The sequence below is a fragment of the Meriones unguiculatus genome, chromosome 4 (genome assembly GCF_030254825.1).
Source record: "Meriones unguiculatus strain TT.TT164.6M chromosome 4, Bangor_MerUng_6.1, whole genome shotgun sequence".
Classification (NCBI taxonomy): domain Eukaryota; kingdom Metazoa; phylum Chordata; class Mammalia; order Rodentia; family Muridae; genus Meriones; species Meriones unguiculatus.
The window spans coordinates 101,311,335-101,332,088 of NC_083352.1; the positions used below are offsets into that span (position 1 = coordinate 101,311,335).

Below are 20,754 nucleotides of genomic sequence, written 5' to 3' on the forward strand. Positions count from 1 at the left end.
CTGGGAGCAGATTATTATTTAACACCTACTGCCTACTGCCACCTACTGGTGACAGATTTCAGGAGGATCTGAAGATCCAAATCCCACTCTTCCATGCTGTTCCAGACCCTCAGGCTTGGGAAACCACCATGGCAAAAGGCTTGTTTGCCTTCTCTCCTGCCCACTGACTTGTTGGTCTGACAACCAGCATGGCCTCAGAGGCCAAGGCCCACAAACTCCCAAAGACTAGAAAGGGACATCTCTAACCCTTTCAGATAACTCCCACTCCAAACTTTCCACCTTAAAAATAAATAAATAAATAAATAAATAAATAAAAAATAAAAAGAGCAACCAAGAGCCAACCTTATGTGACAGAAATTTAATTAGGCCACAGGACTGAGATTTGGGGTGGAAGGACACAGAGGAGCTGTAACCAAACTCTGCTGAGGCAGAAGCCTTGGTACTCTTTCTGTATCAATGCATGTTAATAGACAGGATATGGGGGCTCAACTGCTCAGGGACCCATCTCCCTGATGCTTTCATACACATTTTCTAAGGGCCCTTGGTTCATATCCTGGCCCCTGAGAGCGATGGCCTCATATTCCACACCACTCTCAAGGGCCAGAACTGCCCTCCCACCATAGGGATCCAGCTGGTCTGTGACAGGTCTTGGGTCTTTCCTTTTAGGCTTGCAGACCTTGGAGTACAGGACATCCATCTGAAGAGAAGCAAACCCAAAGGAGGGCTTGGCATTGTCTTCTGCAAAGCGTGGGCACAGTCCCATCTACCCTGCCCTACCCAGGCTGACATTACCTGAGTAGCTGGGATCACCTTAGCCTTCTGCTGCAATTCTTGGTAGCCCTGCTCTGTCCCTTTGTGCTTCTGGACGCAGGCATACTCAGCCCCAGGACCAAGCCTGGCACAGCTAATGGTCAGCTGTGTTCCAGCCCACACCACAGGGCTAGCAGCCAGGCTGGCCCTGGGAATTGCAGCCAGCCCCACATTGGAATAAGTGACCTCAGGGATAGGAGAAGGTGCAGTTGCAGGGGCAGCAGGAGGGGCCCTGGGCAGCTGCCGTGGTGGAAAGGCAGACGGGGGTACCTGAGACCTGGTGCTACCCCTGGACATCTCCAGCCAGTGTGGATGCAGGAGATCCATGCTAGCAGGCCGTGGGGCTAGGGATGAGATCAAAGCAGAGGTCACTGAGGGGCTAAGCAACAGAACTAGCCCTCATGGTGGGAGACTGAAGCCAGCCCTACACTTCTGGTCTCCCAGGAGGAGCTCACCTATGCTGGAGCGTGGGCCTCGGCGCAGCTCATGCAATCTGGTGTCAGACTTGCTGAGGGAGCAGAGATGGGTCTGTCTCAGCAGTGACTAGGGGCAAGGAAGGCTAGTTGATTCCCTGCTGTCCTCACCCTGACCCCAAGGACAGTCTAGCACTCACCATTTCCACTGGTATCAAGCTGCCCTGTTGCCCAGTTTGTTGCCTCTGAGCTCGCTTCCTGGGGGCGAAAGTGCTGTTAGTCCAGTAGGCAGAGGAAGGTGCAGAGGTGGTCAGGTGCTAGTCCAGGCTCGGTGTGGAGGCACATGCAGAGCCCTCATATGAAATTCTCTGTGGTGACTTCTGGCTCTGAGCCATGCAAGGGTGAGGGTAGACAGAACCCTAGGCACATACCTGTGGCAGGCTGTGCATAGTGCCCACAGCCAGAGGAGCAGGGAGAAGCACCCCAGGACCCAGAGAGCTAGTGGGGCTGAAGGCACTGGTGGCCTCATCCTGTGAGGCAGGAAAAGGGGCACCTAGGGACAAAAAAGATAAGACTAGGGGCTGGCTGAGAGACCAGTGCACACCTGCAGCCTACTTGCAGATCTTGCCCAGCTAGCGGGTTCTTCCTCCCTGGTTGACTCAGCACACCGGAAACCCCCAGGCCTTGCATTTTTGCCCTGCCCTGGGAACACTCACTTTTCCTACTCTAGCTAGGGTTCCTGGTAAAAGAGGTGCTCTGCCTATTCCTTCAGTTATCAGAAATGGCTATGGCGGTAAGAGGAGCATGGCCAGAGCAGCTATGACCTGAACTGAACAAGGCTATACTAAACTCATTGTGGTTCATACCCCATCACCTCGGGTAATCTCTGACATTACTGACTTTCAGCCACAGACCACAAACCAACTCCAGCCACCACTGACCAGGAGTGAGCCCTTGTGTCAGGTAATGTTCCTAGGCTGCTTAGTACAGACGCTTAGTTGGGGGTCATTGAACAAGAGGAACTATTAGGAGGGAAAAGTACCCCCAACCTACTCCCCTCTTCCCAGAGTTCTTGCTTTTCCTGGAGCTGCCCTCAGTAGAGCTGATTAGGGGCTCGCCCAGGAGTTTAAGATGAGCAAAATCAGGGTGAACAGCCTTCTGAGGAGAGGGCCTATATGTTCAGGCTTGGGGTGTACGCTTCTTACAGAGGGGGCCCAAGCTGACTAACCTGCCTACAGCCAAGTCTCAACGGCCTGCCCAGGCAAGGGACTGGTCCTCCCAGACCCCAGGGCTTGGAGAGGCTTGGGGACTGTCCCAGAATGGAGGATGGGGCAGGCACTTACCAAGGCCACTGTGGGGTTGCTGCCTGGGTCTGCATAAGACAGCCAGGAAGATCTTTGTGGGCTGCTGGTTGAGCGCCTCGCCTCACCTCACTTCCTGCATATCTCAGAGCACCTCCCAGCAGCCACACAGCTCTTGCGCAGTTGCTCCCACAGTCTCTGCTCTCTTCCTCACATCTCATCATGGCTGTTTGCCATCACTAGGCAATTATCACAAGGACTATCACAGTCCCCTCCACCCTAATGAGGCAGATACCCATTAATGAGGTGAAAAGAGCAGGTCAACTGGATGTATTATCTGTGGCAGCAAAAACCAGAAATGAACCCCAAACCCACTTGAGTTAGGCCTGCCTGCTTTTCTCACTGACAGTGTCCCTAAAAGGCCTTTCCACTTTGCATACCCCACCTGTTTGTGAATACTGAGCATTGACAGGCCTTACCCAATTGGTCAGAGAAGAGAGAATGCTCTTCTCTTGTACTCTTGGACCCTGGACAGAGGCAATAGCCTCATATGGGACTCCCACTGCCCACCTGTCTGTTGCCAGTACCTACACAGATCCCTTTGTCCCAGAGATCCTGAAGCCAGCTGAGTCTCCACTGAGAGTAATTATGATGAGATCACTTTAATGTCCTAAATAGATACCCCAAGACACTGTAGGTGGGCTTGGTGGGCAAGTGAGTGTTTAAAATCAGCCCTGCTGTCCCATCTCTATTTAGTAGTGTCCACACTCTGGACTGACAAGGTTAAATAGAGGACATCCTAAGAATGGGCTGGCTCCTCTTCCTGGTGATGTTTAGGCGACAGCTGTCTCTCTGCCAAGGCAGTTGGGTCCCAGGGCTTTGTCCACAGTACAGGCAGGGCTGCTAGAATTCGGTCATCTTCCTGTGAGTGTCTGCCTTCCGCTGTTCCCTCTGTAGGCCGGCCTCCTGAGCACGCAGCTGACCCAGCTGCCGCTGGGCTCCTTCCAGCTTCTCCTGCAGATGCGCTGTCGCCATACTGTGCCTAGGGAGAGCCTGCTGGTCAGCATTGGCCCCTGGCTCCCCACTACCAGGCCCTCAGATGCTGTGGCCAATGCCCATCCTCCAATATCTAGACCACCTCAGACTTAGCTACTACTCAGGTCAGCTGACCTTTAGCAGGTATCCTTTGGGCACAGCCAATGGAGCCCATACTGCCTCAGCTTGATCCCACACATACCGGCCAGCATTCCGGGTTAGGGCCTCCTGGATGCCACGGATATCCCGTTGGGTCCTCTCAATCTTCTCCTCAGTCTGGAAGAGCTGCAGACTCAGAGCCTGCTTGGCACTCTTGCTGGCATGATACATGTCTTTATTCCTTCTTCCTGGGGTGTCCACCCCAGCATCTGGAGTCCCAGGAGCCTGGCTTTGCAGTTTTTCATTCAGAAAGTCAAACACATTCCGAGGGGGTGGGCGGCCCTCAGGTCTACTACCACTCCTCCGACATCTTGGAGGTCTGTTGGCCCCAGCCTGATGTCCCTTTGTCTTCTTCTGTAGTATCTCTGTGCACTGGTCCAGTGATTTCCCTCTAGGCAACACTACAGCATGGATGGGTTCCACCCGGCCTTCTGCATGCCGGCCCAAACCTGGGAAAAACAGGGGGTTGTGCTACCTCTGCTAGACTTGGGCTGTGTTAAGGCATCCCTCCCATCACAGGGCAGCATACACTCACCCTTGCCAAACTCATAGCCCATCTTGACGAGGAGTTTGGAGCCAATGCCCCGTGTGTGTACCTCCCAGCCAGCAAAGGCAGAACTGCAGGTCCCAGTGTTCACTGTGTTTGGTTCCACCACTGCAGGAGATAGAGGACTGCAAGTTGTAGGCTCAGCCAAGGCTACCCAAGAACTCAGTTCCTATGTAGGACCTGATCTCCTGGACTTCTGGATCCCATCAAGTTTCCCAAGCATGCTGTGGGCACTCCTGGCAACTCTGCCTTGAGAGATGGCTGTATTGTAACCAACTTTATTGTTTCAGTTTACTGTCTGCCAACATGGATAGGGGCTTAGAAAACGCCAATTCACATCACAAGTTCCCAGAAACATCTTCCTATCTTCATCCTAACCAACCCTCAAAAGAACTATACATTACCTACGAGTTTCATTTCCTGAAATCCCTATTTTACCTGAACATACTTTCCCTTTGCCAAGATCTCTTCTGTTCTACACACCAGACATCTAAGCTCTAAATCTGGGAAACCATCTGAAGAAGCTACCCTTTCCTACATTCTACATTCAGTTACTTCCTGAATGTAGAATGTTGGCAGGTTTGGTTTAGCAACAACATTCTCTTCTCTCCTATAGTGTGGTGCCTGCCACACTGTTTTAGGGCTCTGACTATTGCATAAAATTGCTGTGTCTTGACTTTCTTTCCTTTTTCTTTTTCCCCTGGGTTTTTTGAGACAGGGTCTCTCTGTATAGCCCTAGCTGTCCTGGAACTTACTTTGTAGACCAGGCTGGCCTTGAATTCAGAGATCAGCCTGCTCCTGAGTGCTAGGATTAAAGGTGTGTACCACCAAGCCTGATCTGCTGTGTCTGTTTCTTAAAGGTCCTACCCAGGCTTTCACACACTCTCTGATCCTTCAGGGCCTTTCCTGTAGATTTTTGTACAAAGTGATGTACTCACACCATCACTTGTTCTACAGTTATCCAAAGAGCTGGGTGCCTGTCTGGGTAATTATCTCCAATCTGCTCTATTCCCTCACCATCCTGGCTTCTAGGCACCAATTTCTGCCATACCTCTGGCATAGCTGGAGTCACTTGCATCACCGCTGTCTGAGTCAGATGACTCTGTAGCCTCAGTACGCAGAGGAGGCAGGATGCTGTCCCCCTCCACCACAGCCTCCTTCAGCAGTAGTGAGTCAAACTTAACAGTATAGTAGCCATTGTCCACATCTAGGGTGATAGAGACAGGCTGTAGGTCAGTAGTTTTTACAGGTTGGGCAACTAGTTAGGAGCAAAGTGGGAAACAGAAAAGGAAGGGGGCTTGGGACAAAGGCAGACCTGCTCATCTTAGGCCCAGATGAAGTCTCAAAGCCCAACCCAGAGAAGGTGGCGAATGGCTGGATGAAGAACAAGGAGGGTATTTCAAAAAGGGTCCCACAGTTAGGTCCTTGTAGGCAATCTCACCAGTGATCCGTGCTGGGTGCCAAAGGCCATCCTGGTGCTTGGCCAGACATGCAGAGCCAGCCTGCAGTAAGCTCAAGTCTGGATCCTGGAATGGACGAAGCTCATCCACAGAGACCACCTGCCCGTGGGAGAACCTGTAGATACAACCAGAGAAGACAGTGGCTTAGACACGGTCCACCAGGAGCAAATGAGCCCAAGAGCACAAAGGTCATCACCAGGGCACTGCCTGGGATGGGAGTAAAATTCAAGAAGTCAAGATAGGCACATCAGCAAAAACACCTACACTTTCATACCTGTGCGTTTATGCGCATATTTCTCTCTTACACACATACATACTCATATACTCTCATATGAATATACAGGTATTCTCATACTCTCATGCAAATACATATACTTACATATTTATGCTTGTATACAGTGCATACCCTTTTGCACTATGTCTTAAACACGTGTGTACGTATTGCTATATAGGTATACACACTAAACACACATCTACACATGCATATAAATATGCATGGAATTTAACACATGCATGCATGTACACACACTAAACACAAAATGAGAGAATGTACCCACACATACACATATATTCTCAAAACATACACACTGGAGACTTCTCTCAGTACACACAGGACCTCTTTGGGGAGATATTTGGCTTGTGTTTCTACTCAGCTTTCTAGGTTAGGGTAACAATGTAGCAGAGAACCATGCAACTACAGGTCATCACCTCTCACTAAACATGATACTCTTAACATTAATATTGAAGGAAGATGCATTAGTGGTTGGGATACTTTGACTCTTCCCTGGGCATGGGCACTTGGAAGGCCAAGGCATGAGTTTGAGGCCAGCCTGGGCCACACAAAGAGACCCTTTCTCAAAAATCAAAACAAAAACTAGAACAATTTAGTTACAAAAATGATGCTGTGTCTTTTACACATCAGTGCGCCCATAAAATTAAAACCAAAACCAAATCTGACAGAAAACGAAGAGGAAATGTGGGGACACATATGACTGCTGCCATGAACATTGCCAAATAAAGGCATGAAGAGGCTAACCACCACCTACTACTTACATGCCATCATTTCAGACAGGAAGTTGTTTTAACCCCAGAAAGCAACTGAGGGGATTCATTCCAGGATAGCTAGGGCTTCTTCCTAAGCAGTAATTAGTGGGTAGGGAAAGAGGAGATGGAACAGAGAAAAGTTCAGAACTTCTCATAGGTTCCCACTTACAGCCTCTGCTACCACATGCTGAGGCCAGGACTTGAGGTGCTTCCTTCTCACACCAACTATCTCAGACACACAGCTAAGCGACTTCAACAGCTATAAGACTGTGCCCCCAAAACACAGTAAAGACTGGATAGAAAGTCCTACTCAATTGAGAACTGAGGACCAAAAGGACACAGTCAAAAGGGAGGCAGGAACACAGACAAAATCTGATTAAATATTGTACATTCTCACTCCCCCCACCTCTTTTCTGGAATAATTTTTAGAAATGTTAAAAGACTTAAAGTTTGACATAAGTTGAGTGCTCCTTATCTAAAATACTTGGGCAGGCCAGTGAGAAGGCTTAGCAAGTAATGGCACTTGACAACAAGCCTGATGACCACAGCTTGATCCCTGGGACCCACATGGTGGAAGCAGAGAACTGATTCCTACAGGTTGCCCTCTGATTTCTATGCTCTCACAGTAGCACCTGCACACCCCCATACTAAATAAACAGTATTTTTTTAAGGGGGCTGGAGAGTGGGCTCAGCAAGTAAGAACACTAGCTGCTCTTACAAAGGACTCAGGTTCAATTCCTAGCACCAATATGGTGGCTCACAACCATCAGTAATCTCAGTTCCAGATGATGTGACACTTTCTGGCCTTTGCAGGTGCCAAGGAGGCAAGTGGTGCACAGACATGTTGGACGATGTTTTTATGCACTGTGTATTCCAATTCTGATTTTTGTACCCAGAGATCTGGACACAGTCCTGCACGTTGGCATTGTCATTATTATGAAGCATCTCCTATCTCAATGCTGTGTAAAAATTGTTCTCCATTACTTCTGATTGGTTAATAAAGGGCTGAACAGCCAATAGCTAGGCAAGAGAGGATAAGCAGGACCCAGAGAGAGAGAGAGGGTCTCAGATGGGTACCTGAAAGTGGCCATGAGGACACAGATGGAGAAATATCAGCCAAGGTGAGACAAAGATGGCAGGTAAAGGGCCACATGGCTGGGGAGTAGGTGAGGCCAGCATAGTCTGACCCAGGTTAGAATAGTTTAGTATCCACTCAGCTCATGCCTAACACTTTTAATAAATATAGTAGTGTCACTATTCGGAGTGAGGGTGGACATAGAAAGTCCTTATCTTTACATCTGGTGCCCAACATCTGACACAGAATCCAAGCTTAAAACAAAAGATTTAGGTATTAGACAAAGTCCCGGGTGAAATGGAACAAACACTTCCCAGAGCAGTTTCCCATCTGGGCAGGAGGTGGTCCCTTTGAGAGAGAGCATAAGGAAGCCTCAGGCATTCCCACAGGCAAAAAAAAAAAAAAAAAAAAAAAAAAAAAAAAAATCCCAAAGCTGGTGCAAACAGCAGCAGCATGGGTCAGGCATCTAGTGAGGTTGGCTCAGCCTCTCCCTCAAAGCCATACCAGCTGAACTGTGCCCCAGCCTTGCAGATGCCATGCTGAGAAAGACCTGGGAAAATGCTAGCCACAGCCTGGGCCCAGGAACTTCCGAGAGCTGGGGGCGAGTAGGCGTGGTGCCAATTGGTGCCCTCGAATGTGCGAGGCTCCAAACAGTAGCCCATCCCAGGGCAGCAAAAGGGCCCAGGGACAGGTGGTGGAATGCGGGTATGGAATGCATGACAGCCTAAGGCTAGGTCCCAAAGCATAGAAGCCTTAGCCTTTCCACTAGGCTGCTAGACTGAGCTGAAAGGCTAGGGGAATCAATGCCAGGTGCTGGCTGGGGAAAAAAAAGGGGGAGGGAGGCTGCACCTATGCAGAAGGCAAAGTCAGAGTTAAGTTAAATTAAAAAGGAAAAGCCATGTAAATATGGAAAAGAGTTTAGAGAAAAAGATATTAAGTTAAAAAGTGGTAAAATAGATAAATAAATGCACATAGAGAGTAGTCTCCAAAGAAAGGTGAAAGAAAAACAAAGTAAAGTCTCTGAAGGAAGGAGAGACCTAGAGAGATTAAAAAGAAAAAATGTTTTCCATGTTAAAAATGAAAACCAAAGTAAAAGACTGTTTGAACCCTATATAATGCTTTCTTAGATGGCTTAAAAATAGAGACAGAAGATGGAAAGATAAACGACTTAACTGACATTGGCATAATACCAATTATGATTATTATCACGTTGCTATTTCTTATTCTAGTCTTAATAGACTAATGGATTTTTGTGCCTTCTCAAAAAATGGGCTTTAGAGATATAAGAAAAAAAATAAATATGAAAAGTAGAGACAAGCCTTAGAAGAAAAACGAGAAAAACTTAAAAATGAAAAAGATAGTCAGATAAAGACAGAGGAATTATGACCAGAGCCAGAGCCAGAAGAGGAAGAAGAGGAAGAAGAGATAGAAGAAGAAGAAGAAGAAGAAGAAGAAGAAGAAGAAGAAGAAGAAAAGCATTTCATTAGGGGTGTGCTTACAGTTTCAGAGGATTAGGCCAGAAAGCAGATAGGCATGGTGCTGAAATGGTAACTGAGAGCTTTACACTCTTGATCCACAAGCAGACAACTAGGCAGTCAGAGAGGAAGGGAAGGAGGGAGAGAGGAAGGGAGGGAGGGAGAGAGAGAGAAAGAGAAAGAAAGAGAAAGGGAGGGAGGAAGAAGAGAGACAGACAGCAGATATTAGGCCTGGCTTTTGAAAACCCAAGGCTCACTCTCAGGGACACACCTTCTCTAATAAGGCCATGCCTAATCTTTTCCAAACAGTTCATCAACTGAAGACTAAGTATACAAATATAAGAGCCAATGGAGGCCATTCTCATTCAAAGCATTACACTTATTGAAGCCCCACTGGCATAAGCACACACACACACACACACACACACACACACACACACGGATCACATCTAGACAGATCATAAACTGGTAAGAAAAGCCAAGGGCAGAAAACCTTAAAAGTGGCAAGAGGGAGGTAGATATTACTCATATATAAAGAAATAGCAAATTTGACAGGCAACTTCTCACTAGAAACCATGGATGACAATGTAGTTCAGGAGCTGAGGCACTTATCTAGCAAGTGTGGTGTTTAACCTAGCATGGAGTGTGTGTGTGTGTGTGTATGTAGGGGAAGGTGCTGTCTAAGACCAGCATAAAAATATTTATGATGTGGCATAGCACTTATCAAGCATGCACAGGTCCTGAATTCAATCCTCAATACCTTTCATCCTACTGAGAGAGATTATAAAGCGGAATTAAACAGAAATCCTGGAGCTAGAAAGTATATTAACTGAAACGAAAAATCCTCCAGAGGAGCTGAACAGTCAGCGGAAACTGAACTTGAAGACAAGACTACAGTTATGTATCCAATATGAAGACTAAAAAGGAAGAAAAATAAAAAGGAACAAGGGGACCTATGAAACACTATCAAGCATCATGTAAGCCAACACATGCGCAATGGGAGTTTCTGAAGAATAGAAAGTTAGCAGCAGAAATAATATCTAAGGGCTGGAGAGATGCTCAGTAGTTGAGAGCACTTGCTGCATGAGCATAAAGTCCAGAGTCTGTATCCCAACATCCGTGTAACAAGCTGGCACCCTCCTGTAATTTCAGTTCAGAAGGGAGCAGAGACAGAAAGACCATTGGGGCTTGCTGGCCAGTCGATGTGAGAAAATGTAAACTGCAGGTTCAAGAAGAGTCCCTGACTCAAAAGAACAGTGATAGAGAACACCTGATGCCCTCTTTGGACTCTTTGGACACCTGTATACATATGTGCAGGGATTATAGGCATGTGCCACCACACTGGCTTTACACAGCCCTAGGGACTCACAGTTTCATGTACGCTAGTAAGGATTTAATCAAGTGTGCTATATCCCCGCCCCATAAAATGCAATTTCTAGTAGTAATAATACACAGAAGTGGATCTACACAGGATCGGAGACATTTTTATTATTATTGAACTAAAATTGGTAGTGATTCGAACCATATTGTTACAAAATTTAAGATATTGGGCTGGAGAGATGGCTCGGAGATTAAGAGCACTGGCTGCTTTTCCAGAGGTCATGAGTTCAATTCCCAGCAACCATCACAACCATCTGAAAAATGAAATCTGGTGCCCTCTTCTGGCATGTAGGTATACATGCAAACACACATTTTACACATAATAAATAAATAAATCTTAAAAAAAATCATGTAAGATATTAACCATATAACAGAATAACTATTAAGGAAATAAGTAAAAGGGCTGGAGAGATGGCTCAGCAGTTAAGGTTACTAGCTGCTCTTGCAGCAGACCTGGGTTCAATTTCCAGCACCCACATGGCAGCCCACAATTGACTTTTACTGTAATCCCAAGAGATCTGATGTCTTTTTCTATCCTCTGTGGGCACTAGGAACACAAGTGATGCACAGATAAACATGCAGGCAAAACACCCATATACATAAAAATAAATAATAAAAAAGAAAAGAAAAAGTATACAAGAAAAGTGAACTGGTAGAGAAAAAGAAAACAATAAAGGTAGCAACAAATAAACAGATGAACAAAAAGGCATAAGATACATGAAAAACAAATATCCTTTCTCAATTAGTCATTACTTTAAATGAGAGTGGGTTAAACACTATTAACTATGTGTCCCTCTGTGTGTGTCCGTCCATGTGTGGGCATATACATATAAGTGTGAGTGCTAACAGACGCTAAAGGCCTTGGATCCCCTAAAATTGGAGTTACAGGCAGTTGTGAGCCATCTGACACTGATGCTGGGAACCAAACTTGAGTCCTCTATAAGAGTCACATGTGCTCTTATCCACTGAACACTGAGCTAGCCCTTGTAAAACACGTGTGTGTCTATGTGCACACGTGTTTGAGAAAAGGTATCACAATATAGTCCAGGCTGGCATTAAATTCAAGACTGTCCTGCCTCTGCTTACTAACTGTGTACAACTAAAACTAGCAGGCATCTCAATTAATGAATGGGCCAAAGAAGAAATCAGGAGATTATAAAGTGCTTTGATTGGATGAAAAATAAGTCTATGGGAATGCACATGCACACACACCAAATAATAACAAAACATAACAGACTAAATTCTCTCATGAATATGTATGTAATAGTCTCAATAAAATACTAGCAAATTAAAACAATAGCATAGGGATTATATACCATAGCTAGGCAAGGGTAGCTGGCTCAGCACATGTAAATCATTCAATGTAATATACCACATTCATGAATTAAAGAAGATAAGCAAAACATCTTTATAATACAAAAGCATATGAAAAACAAAACCAAAACTAATACCCTTACAAACCATTCAACAAAGTAGACATGGCCAGGGATGTTCTCCATTTGATATCCATGGGAATCCACAAGCACCACCATACTCTGTGTGAAGGGTGAACATTTTTTGGGGGGCGGGGGGAGTGAACATTTTTTTTAAAGACTTATTTATCTATTATATATACTGTGTTCTGTCTGTATGTATGCCTGCATGTCAGAAGAGGGCATCAGATCTGGTTATAGGTGGTTGTGAGCCACCATGTGGTTGCTGGGAATTGAACTCAGGACCTCTGGAAGAGCAGCCTTAACCTCTGAGCCATCTCTCCAGCCCAGGGTGGACACTATTGAAATCCATAAACAAGACAGGTGGCATCCTCTTGACACTTCCATGTTACAATATGACAATTCCATCTAGGGAAAATATGTAAGCAAAACAGATATTCAAACTGGACATAAAGAACTATGATGATTTCTATTGAGAAATAACGTGATTATATCTAAAGGAAATCTTAAATAATTTGCAAAAAAGTCCCAACAAGGTAGTTACTCTTCTATTACTGTGAAGAGACACCAAGACCAAGGCAACTCTAAGAGAAAGCATTTATTTGGGGTATGCTTAGAGTTTCCAAGGGTGAGTCCATGATCATGATGGTGGGGAGCATGGGGGTGGCAGGCAGGCAGAAGGCCTGGCACAGGCTTTTGAAATCACACCCCCACTAGTACACCTCCTCCAAGAAGGTCATAATGGAAAGACATTCTGTGTTCTCCAAGATGACAATATTGTTAAGATAGCAAATGAGCTACACATTCCACCAAAATTCCAACTGCCCCTGAGCCAGGGAGATAACAAAATTTGCTTACTACCCTAGGGTTGACACACAACATCAAAACCAAACAAAAATTCTGATCCTGAGAGCCAATGTTGGAAAATGACTACTTCTTGATTTTAAATTCAAAACAAAGTGGTAGTGACAGAAAACAGACATATAGTCCAGCAGATCAGAGCAGAAAACCTAGAAGTAAATCTTTACACCACTCAGTGTGCAACATATGTTGGTCTCAATCTCTCGAGTTCTAAGGTTACAGGCTGCTCAACACACACAACTAGCCAAAAAAGAAACAAAACATTTTTTTGAGTCCCATGTAGCTCAAGCCGGCGTCAAACTCATTATGTACTGAGGAAGGCCCTGGGCCATAAATTTTTGTTTGTTTTGCTTTTTGAGACAGGCTAATGTGTATCCCTGACTGTCCTGGACTCACTTTGTGGACCAGGCTGGCCTTGAACTCACAGAGATCCACCTGCCTCTGCCCCTCCAGTGCTGGGATCATAAAGGTGTGCACCACCACACCTGGCAAGCCATAAAAAAATGTAAATGTATTATTCTTGTGCATGTCTGTACATGCACACTGTGGCATGTAAAGGTCAGAAAACAATGTTGTGGGGTCAGTTCTTTCTTTCCATCTTTACATAGGTTCTAGGGGTTGAATTCAGGTTGCTAGGCTTGGGTGGCAAGCACTTCATCTGCTTAGTCATCTTGCTGATCTAGATCTGGAACTCACAAAAATGACATTTATTAAGCTTTACTATTTTAAATTATGTGTATGTTTGTATTTATGTGTGGGTATGCACTTAAGTGCAAGTGCCTGTGGAGGCTGGAAGACATCATGAGATTCTCCTGGAACTGGAGATATGGGTGGTTGTAAGCTGCCCAGAGGTAGTTTCTCTGTTAGTGTAGTAGGTCTAATAAAATGCAGAACCATCTTTCCAGCCCCATAGCCTTCAAGTTTTTTATCCTTCTGACTGAGATATATAGCTAATGGGGCTATGAAAATAAGCTCAGCACATGTGCAACTGAAAAATACAATGAGCTGGGTATGGTGACACATGCCTTTAAACCCAGCACTTGGGAGGCAGAGAGGCAGGAGGATTTCTGTTGGTCTGAGGCTAGCCTGGTCTATGTAGTTAGTTCTGAGCTAGCCATGGCTATATGGTAAGACAATGCCTCAAAACAAAGACCTAGGGCTAGAGAGATGGTTCAGCGGTTAAGAGCACTGGCTGCTCTTCCAGATGACACAGGTTCAATTCCCAGCACCCACATGGCAGCTCACAGCTGTATGTAATCCCAGTTCCAGGAGATCTGACACCTCCACACAGACATATATACAGGCAAAACACCAACTGCACATAAAATAAGAATTAATCATTAAAAAACAACCCCCCAAAACAAATAAAAAACAAACCCATAACAACAACAAACTGTAATGAGATAGCTCATTAAACTCAGAAGACAGCTATTTTCAAAAGTAATGGAAACAGGTGTTGGGAAGATGAGACAATGGTATCCTTAAGCACTGCTATAGCCAAGAAAAATAGTACAGCTATTTGTGAAAAGGTTTGGCAATGGTGACCATTACTATTATAATTTATATTTTTAAAGATAAAATACCTTTTAGATAATAAACCAAAAGAACTGAAAACAAGAACTCAAAGACCTGTATACCAATGTTGTTGGCATCATTACCTGTAACAGCTAAAAGAATCCACCAAAAGCCAGATGTGGTGGCATACATCTATATAATATTTTGGGAAGGTGGATTAGTAGTTCAAGTTCAACTTCATCTACATAGCAAGTAGCCTAAAACCCTGCCTCACAAGGAAAAAAACAAAACAAAACAAAAAAACTACTGAAAAGTATTCTTAAAATGATCCACAGCAAGAAAACTACTAAACTTTAATTTTTGGTTAAACTTTAAGTTTTGATCTTTAATTATATATATATGTGTTTGTGAGGGAAAATGTGCATATATAAGTAAGGTAGCTGTGGAGTCCTGAAAAGGGTACAGGATCCCCTGAGGCAAGAGCTGCAGCTGGTTCTGTGGCACTGAATAGAATTCTAGGAACAGAGCTAGGATTCTCTGCAAGAGCATTAGGCAGTCAACCACTAAACCATCTCTCTAGCCCCTAAACTACTAACATTTAAAGAAACAGAGAAATCTGAGCAAAGAATTTTTTTCCCTTTAAAAAATAATTGAAAATTTCATACATATTTTCCGTGTAGCCCTGGCTGTCCTGCAACCCACTCTGTGGACCAGGTTGGCCTCAAACTCAGAGATCCACCTGCCTCTGCCTCTCAAGTGCTGGGATTAAAGGTGTGCACCACCACCACCCAGTGAGAACTTCATACATTTATACAATTAACACATGTTGGGGAATGGTCTTGTGCATTGTGTTTTCAGATGCTGATTTCTGTGCCCCAAGATCTCATTTCTATGAAGAATCTCCTGTCTCAATGTTGTGTAAAAATTATTCTCTGTCATCTCTAATTGGTTAATAAAGAAGCTGGTTGCCAATAGCTGGACAGTAGAGTCAAGGGGTCTCTAGAGACCAGAAAGAGAAGGTAGAGCAGGCGGCTATGAGGAGGTTGCTATGAGGAGAAAGCTGAGTAGGAGCAGCTAGAGACACACTAGACGACAGGTAATGGGGCACATGGCTGGGAAGTAGCCAGACCAGCACAGATGGGTTAGAATAGACAAATATCTGCCAAGCTTAGTGCTTTAAAGCTTATTAATAAATCTAATAGGTCTCTGTGTCACTATCTGGGTGCTAGAACGGGAATAGAAAAAACTATTCAATATTTTACAAATATGATTATATCTATCCTCTATTTCTGCCAACACCCCTCCCCTATCATATCCTCATCTCAATTTCATATCCTCTCCTTCTTTTTAAAAAAATAACTCAGTGTGTGTATTTGAATCGGTATGGCCTCCACAGATTCATGTGTTTGAATGCTTGGGCCATGGGGAGCAGCACCATTAGGAGGTGTGGCCTTGTTGGAGGAAGTACATCATTAGGTTGGTGGGCTTTGAGGTCTCCTATGCTCCAGCTCTGCCCAGTGTGGAATCCCAGTGTCCTCCTGCTGCCTGTGGCTCAAGATGTTGAACTCTCAGTTCTGTCTTCTACACCATGTCTTTCTGGATGCTGCCATGCTTCTCACCATGATAATGGACTAAACCTCTGAAACTGTAAGCCAGCCCCTATTAAAAGCCTTACTTTATAAGAATTGCCTTGGTCATGGTTTCTCTTCACAGCAACAAAACTCTAAGACATTCAGTAAGTCCATTAATTCTGCCCATATGTGTAAGTGTATGGAGCCGCCATTGACTTGAGTATTGTTAACCTATCAGTGGCGATACACTCTGAAGAGAGTTTTAGATCCAATAAAACCAACCTTCAGGGCTGGGAATATAGCTCAGTAGAACCATTTCCTAGCAATTCTAGGTCTCTAAGTTTGATTGCTAGCTTCAGAGGATCTTCAAATTTTTTTAAATTATTTATTTATTCATTCATTCATTCATTTATTGGGAAACTCACTGTGTAGCCCTGGTAGCCTGGAACTCAAGTTGGCCTTGAATTCACAGACATCCATCTGTCTGTGCCTCCCAAGGGCAGGGATTAAAAGCCTGCATCATCATATCCATCCAGAGCCTTCAACTATTGAGACCACAAAAGAGCCTCAGTATAACTTGGTGGTACAACTGTCTAGCATGCACAAGACCCTGGGTGTGACCCCGTCACACAGCACGATTTTTAAAGAAAAAGTTGCATGAATATGAAGGACAGAAATGAAACCTTCAACAAGCTAATGTGCCAATATTAGTCACACGCTCATCCTAAGCAGTCTCCTAGAAAACATGCCTCAGAGAAACAGAATGATGCAAATCCAATATTCAAAACATTGTCCACAAAGACTGATTAGTAAGTCTCCCACAATGGAGATCTCAAATCACTGTAAATACCGTGGAAATGTAGGTTATAAAAAGACTTCTGATAGTCATCATTCCTGAGCAGCAGTATTTGTGTGTTTAATTTTTTTTAATATGTTTGTTATGTATACATTATTCTGCCTGCATGTACACCTACACGCTAGAAGAGGATGCCAGATTTCCACTATAGTTGGTTGTAAATCACCATGTGGTTGCTGGGAATTGAACTCAAGGCCTCTGGAGGAGCAGCTGGTGGGTGCTCTTAACCTCTGAGCCATGTCTCCAGCCCTGTTTATTTTAATTCTGAGTGTCATGTAGGTACAGAGGGATAAGACAAAAAAGCAATGTGGGAGGGAAGGTAGCTGGAGAGATGATTCAGCAGTTAGGAGCACTGCTGTTCAGAGGACTCAAGTTCCATTCTCAGCACCTACATCAGGCCACTCACAACCGTCTGTAACTCCCAGTTCCAGGTGTCCAGTGGCCTCTTCTGGCCTCTGCAGGCACTTGCATATACATGTGCAGATACAGATACAGAAATACACATACACTTTTGGAAGCTGTCTCCTGTACCTTTAAGAACCACATAGAGATGGCTCAGTGGTTAAGAGCATTGGTTGCTCTTTCAGAGAACGGAGGTTCAATGCCCAGCATCCACATGACAGCTCACAACTGTATATAACTTCTCCTGTCTCTGAAGCCCTCTTCTGGCCTTCACAGGCATTGCATGCACATGGTGCACAGACATACATGCAGGCAAATAATTGATATACATACAAATAAAGAGTTATAACAACAACAACAGATCCTATGATGGAAAAGTAAACATATGACCCAGGAGAGGCAGAGTAAAATCATGGTAGTCATTAAAAATACAGGTGTATGATTTCATATGTACATTAGATATGTTATATTTACATGTCACCAACATTTGCTATTTCTGTCTCAGAAAAGACCTCACAACAATGTCTGGCCAATGATAATCAGCAACATGGTACCTTTACTGGGGGTCTCATGCATCCCCTTATGTGAAGGGAAACCAGAGGTACTACTACATTTGGGAAGGATGTGACCTGATGCAGACAATAAGGAGGCAGTCAGTGTCAGCTGGCTCATATCAGGATAGAAAAGCCAAATTGATAGAGTCTACAGGCCAAAATTGGGGCAATTTGCACCTTAATGAGGGTTAGAATTATAATGGAATAAAATCCATCAAAGCTAGGAGCAGTGGCACACAACTTTAATCCCAGACTTGGGAGATAGAGGCAGGCAGATCTCTGTAATGTTGAGGCCAGCCTACAAACTTGGTCTACAAAGCAAGTTCCAGGACATCCAGGATGTTACAGAGAAACAAAAACAAAAGAACAAACAACAACAACAAAAATAGTCTGGTGGCAGGCAAATCTTTGTTCTTAGTTTGAGGCCAGCCTGGTCTACAAAGCCAAGGCTATTCACAGAGAAAACCTGCTTTGCAAAACCCAAAACAAAGCAAAATCCATCCATTTAAATCTATGAACTTATAAGGATATTACTATTTTCTGAGACAAGCTCTCAACCATGTAGCCTATGCTTGCCTAGAAATTGCAGAGGCTTTTTTTTTTTAAGTTTAAGTGCTAGAACTATAAGAATACACCACTTTGCTTGGCAAGATATTATATTTAAGAATAACTAGCAAGTTGGTGGTGGCACATGCCTTTAATCCCTGTGGTCAGGGAGGCAGAGACAAGCAAATCCCCGTGAGTTCGAGGCCAGCCTGGTCTACAAAATGAGCCCAGGACAGCCAAGGATACACAGAAAAACCCTGTCTCAAAAAACCAAACCAACCAACCAAAGAAATATTAGCCAGAGTGGTAGTGCATGCCTTTAGTCCCAGCATTTGGGAGGCAGAGGCGGGTTTCAGGCTAGCCTGGTCTACATAATAAGTTCCAGGACAGGCACCAGGACTACTGGAGAAACTTTGTCTCAAAAAGCCAAAAATAGCCAGGCCATGGTGCAAACCTTTAATCTAAGTGTTTGGGAAGCAGAGGTGGGAGAATGCCAAGGCCACCTGGTCTTCATTGTTCGTTCCAGGACAGCTAGGACTACTTATAGAGACCTTGCATGAAAGCTTCTTACCAAACAAAAGAAACCTATGGATCCTCAGAGAAAAGTAAAATAAATAAATAAAGATAAATAAAAGAACAAAGAACTGGATTCTGAATTCTGCCCTGATTAAAATCCTGCCTTTGGCCACGTGAAACTGATTTTAGATCTCTACAACCATTATAATAGAACCAATCTGTTTTTATTTTAGTGGCCTAAAATAAGTAAGTTCAAAGTACTACAGAGTTACTCTGGATTACTGAGTTTAAAAAAAAAAAGACACAGCTAAATCTATTACAGCTACACTCTGAGGAACTTGAGGGTGAAAAAGAATGTAACTTGTGAAAGGTGTTTAGGTGCTTTCAAGTAGTTCAGGGAGAAAGGAATAGGCAAACAATTAGCAAGAAATTATGTGTTTGAAATTTTCAATAAGACTAAGTAAACTATGGGAGCTGGGTATGGGAACAAGAGTAGTTGGTTGCCTGGTGTGCTAGAGGCCCTGGTTCCATCCTCAGCGTAGCTTTAAAAAGAAAAAGGTTCAGAGCTGGGGATGAAGCCCAGTAGAAGTGTGGCCTCCCCCTATAATTCTAGCACTTGGGAGGTGGAGGCAGAAGGATCAGATATTCAAGGCAAGCTTGGGCTACATTGCTATCTCAAAGAAAAAAAAAAAAAAACAAAAAACGTTTCACCCTGCAGACGAATACTGCTGAAGGATTGCTGTTACCTTTCCAACATAAGCCCTTTCAAACTTTTTGATTTACGCAAGGAAATCAGAGTAAACACACGGAGAACGCTTCTGTCAAAGCCTTTCAGTCACCTGAAGCTCACAATTTATAACCGGTTCTGCTGGGTAGCAAACACTGTGGCGGCAGGCCACAGCGGTGGTCCTGCTTGCGTGCCCCTCATTGCGAGCAGCAGAGGGCTTTACCTGCAGTTCTCCTTAAAGCGGCATTTTCCCTCCAAGAAGAACGGGCAGGGCTTCAGGGACTTGTGGGTGGGATACAGGTAGAGTACCCGAACGCAGGCCGAACCATCCTCCGCTTCTTCGGCGCCCACAACCATGGCATTGTGATATTCTAGCGTGCCCCACGCGCTGTGGTAGGGGGCATTCACTTTAGCACCGCTCAGCTCCTCCAGATCTGGGTCCTCCTCGTCTTCCTCCTGTGCAGAGGAGGTGGGTCCCGGCCGCACCTCGTTCCCAGGGACCGTCTCCGGGTCATTCCCGGGGGCGATGGGAGCTTCCACTTCCTCCGCTATAGCCTTCTGGAAAGCTAAGTACTCAGCATCCTCCTGAGCTGGACGCTCCTGGTCCACTGCAGACAGCAGCTTGCTCTTCCTGACCGACACCAGGCTGGCCTCGGTGAGCTCGATCAATTCCTTTAGATCGCCCTGCAGCTGGCGCAGGTCCGCCTGCTCGGAATCGTCCAGGCCGGCACCAAGGGCCAGCTCTACCTGCTGAAGCTGGGCCCGGTAGGTCTGAAGCGCAGTCTCCAGGTTGTCCTCGTCCATTCCGACCCACGAAGGCTGGTTTCGGAACCTCTAAGGCAGACAAGACTGAGGGAAGAGCAGTCAGAAGAGCTCAGGACAACGCAGCACCCCCAAAGCGCTAGACAGCCTTTAGCGCTCCGCCGAACAGTACCTGCACTTAGCCCGCCGCGTCCTCGGCGGTCCGCAACCCGGCCTCCCGCCGCTGAAGCCGAGAAGAGCCTCCAGCCTCGCCAGCAAAGCCTACGCGCTAGTCTTCCGCCCTCCACAGGCACTTCCGCCCGAGAGGCGATG

The 20,754-nt window shown here is 45.2% G+C and overlaps 2 protein-coding genes across 5 annotated transcripts; both read right to left on the reverse strand.

Annotated features, from left to right (window-relative positions):
• Positions 1–343: 343 nt before the first annotated feature.
• On the reverse strand, positions 344–3,245 carry Lime1 (Lck interacting transmembrane adaptor 1). 4 transcript variants are annotated; one of them, XM_021646030.2, is made up of 5 exons: positions 3,116–3,245; positions 1,655–1,776; positions 1,424–1,481; positions 1,266–1,353; positions 344–1,154 (listed from the first exon to the last, which is right to left on the reverse strand). In XM_021646030.2, the coding sequence occupies exons 2-5, from the start codon at positions 1,750–1,752 to the stop codon at positions 547–549; spliced, it is 852 nt and encodes a 283-aa protein (XP_021501705.1). In that variant the 5' UTR covers positions 1,753–1,776; positions 3,116–3,245; the 3' UTR covers positions 344–546. The 4 variants fall into 4 exon arrangements, with proteins under 4 accessions (XP_021501705.1, XP_060238678.1, XP_021501695.1 ...); XM_060382695.1 differs by having other exon boundaries at positions 3,112–3,232; XM_021646020.2 differs by lacking the exon at positions 3,116–3,245 and adding an exon at positions 2,567–3,029.
• On the reverse strand, positions 3,171–20,749 carry Zgpat (zinc finger CCCH-type and G-patch domain containing). Its single transcript, XM_021646005.2, has 7 exons — positions 20,615–20,749; positions 19,904–20,529; positions 5,707–5,840; positions 5,317–5,472; positions 4,254–4,373; positions 3,762–4,167; positions 3,171–3,566 (listed from the first exon to the last, which is right to left on the reverse strand). The coding sequence occupies exons 2-7, from the start codon at positions 20,482–20,484 to the stop codon at positions 3,428–3,430; spliced, it is 1,536 nt and encodes a 511-aa protein (XP_021501680.1). The 5' UTR covers positions 20,485–20,529; positions 20,615–20,749; the 3' UTR covers positions 3,171–3,427.
• Positions 20,750–20,754: the final 5 nt, after the last annotated feature.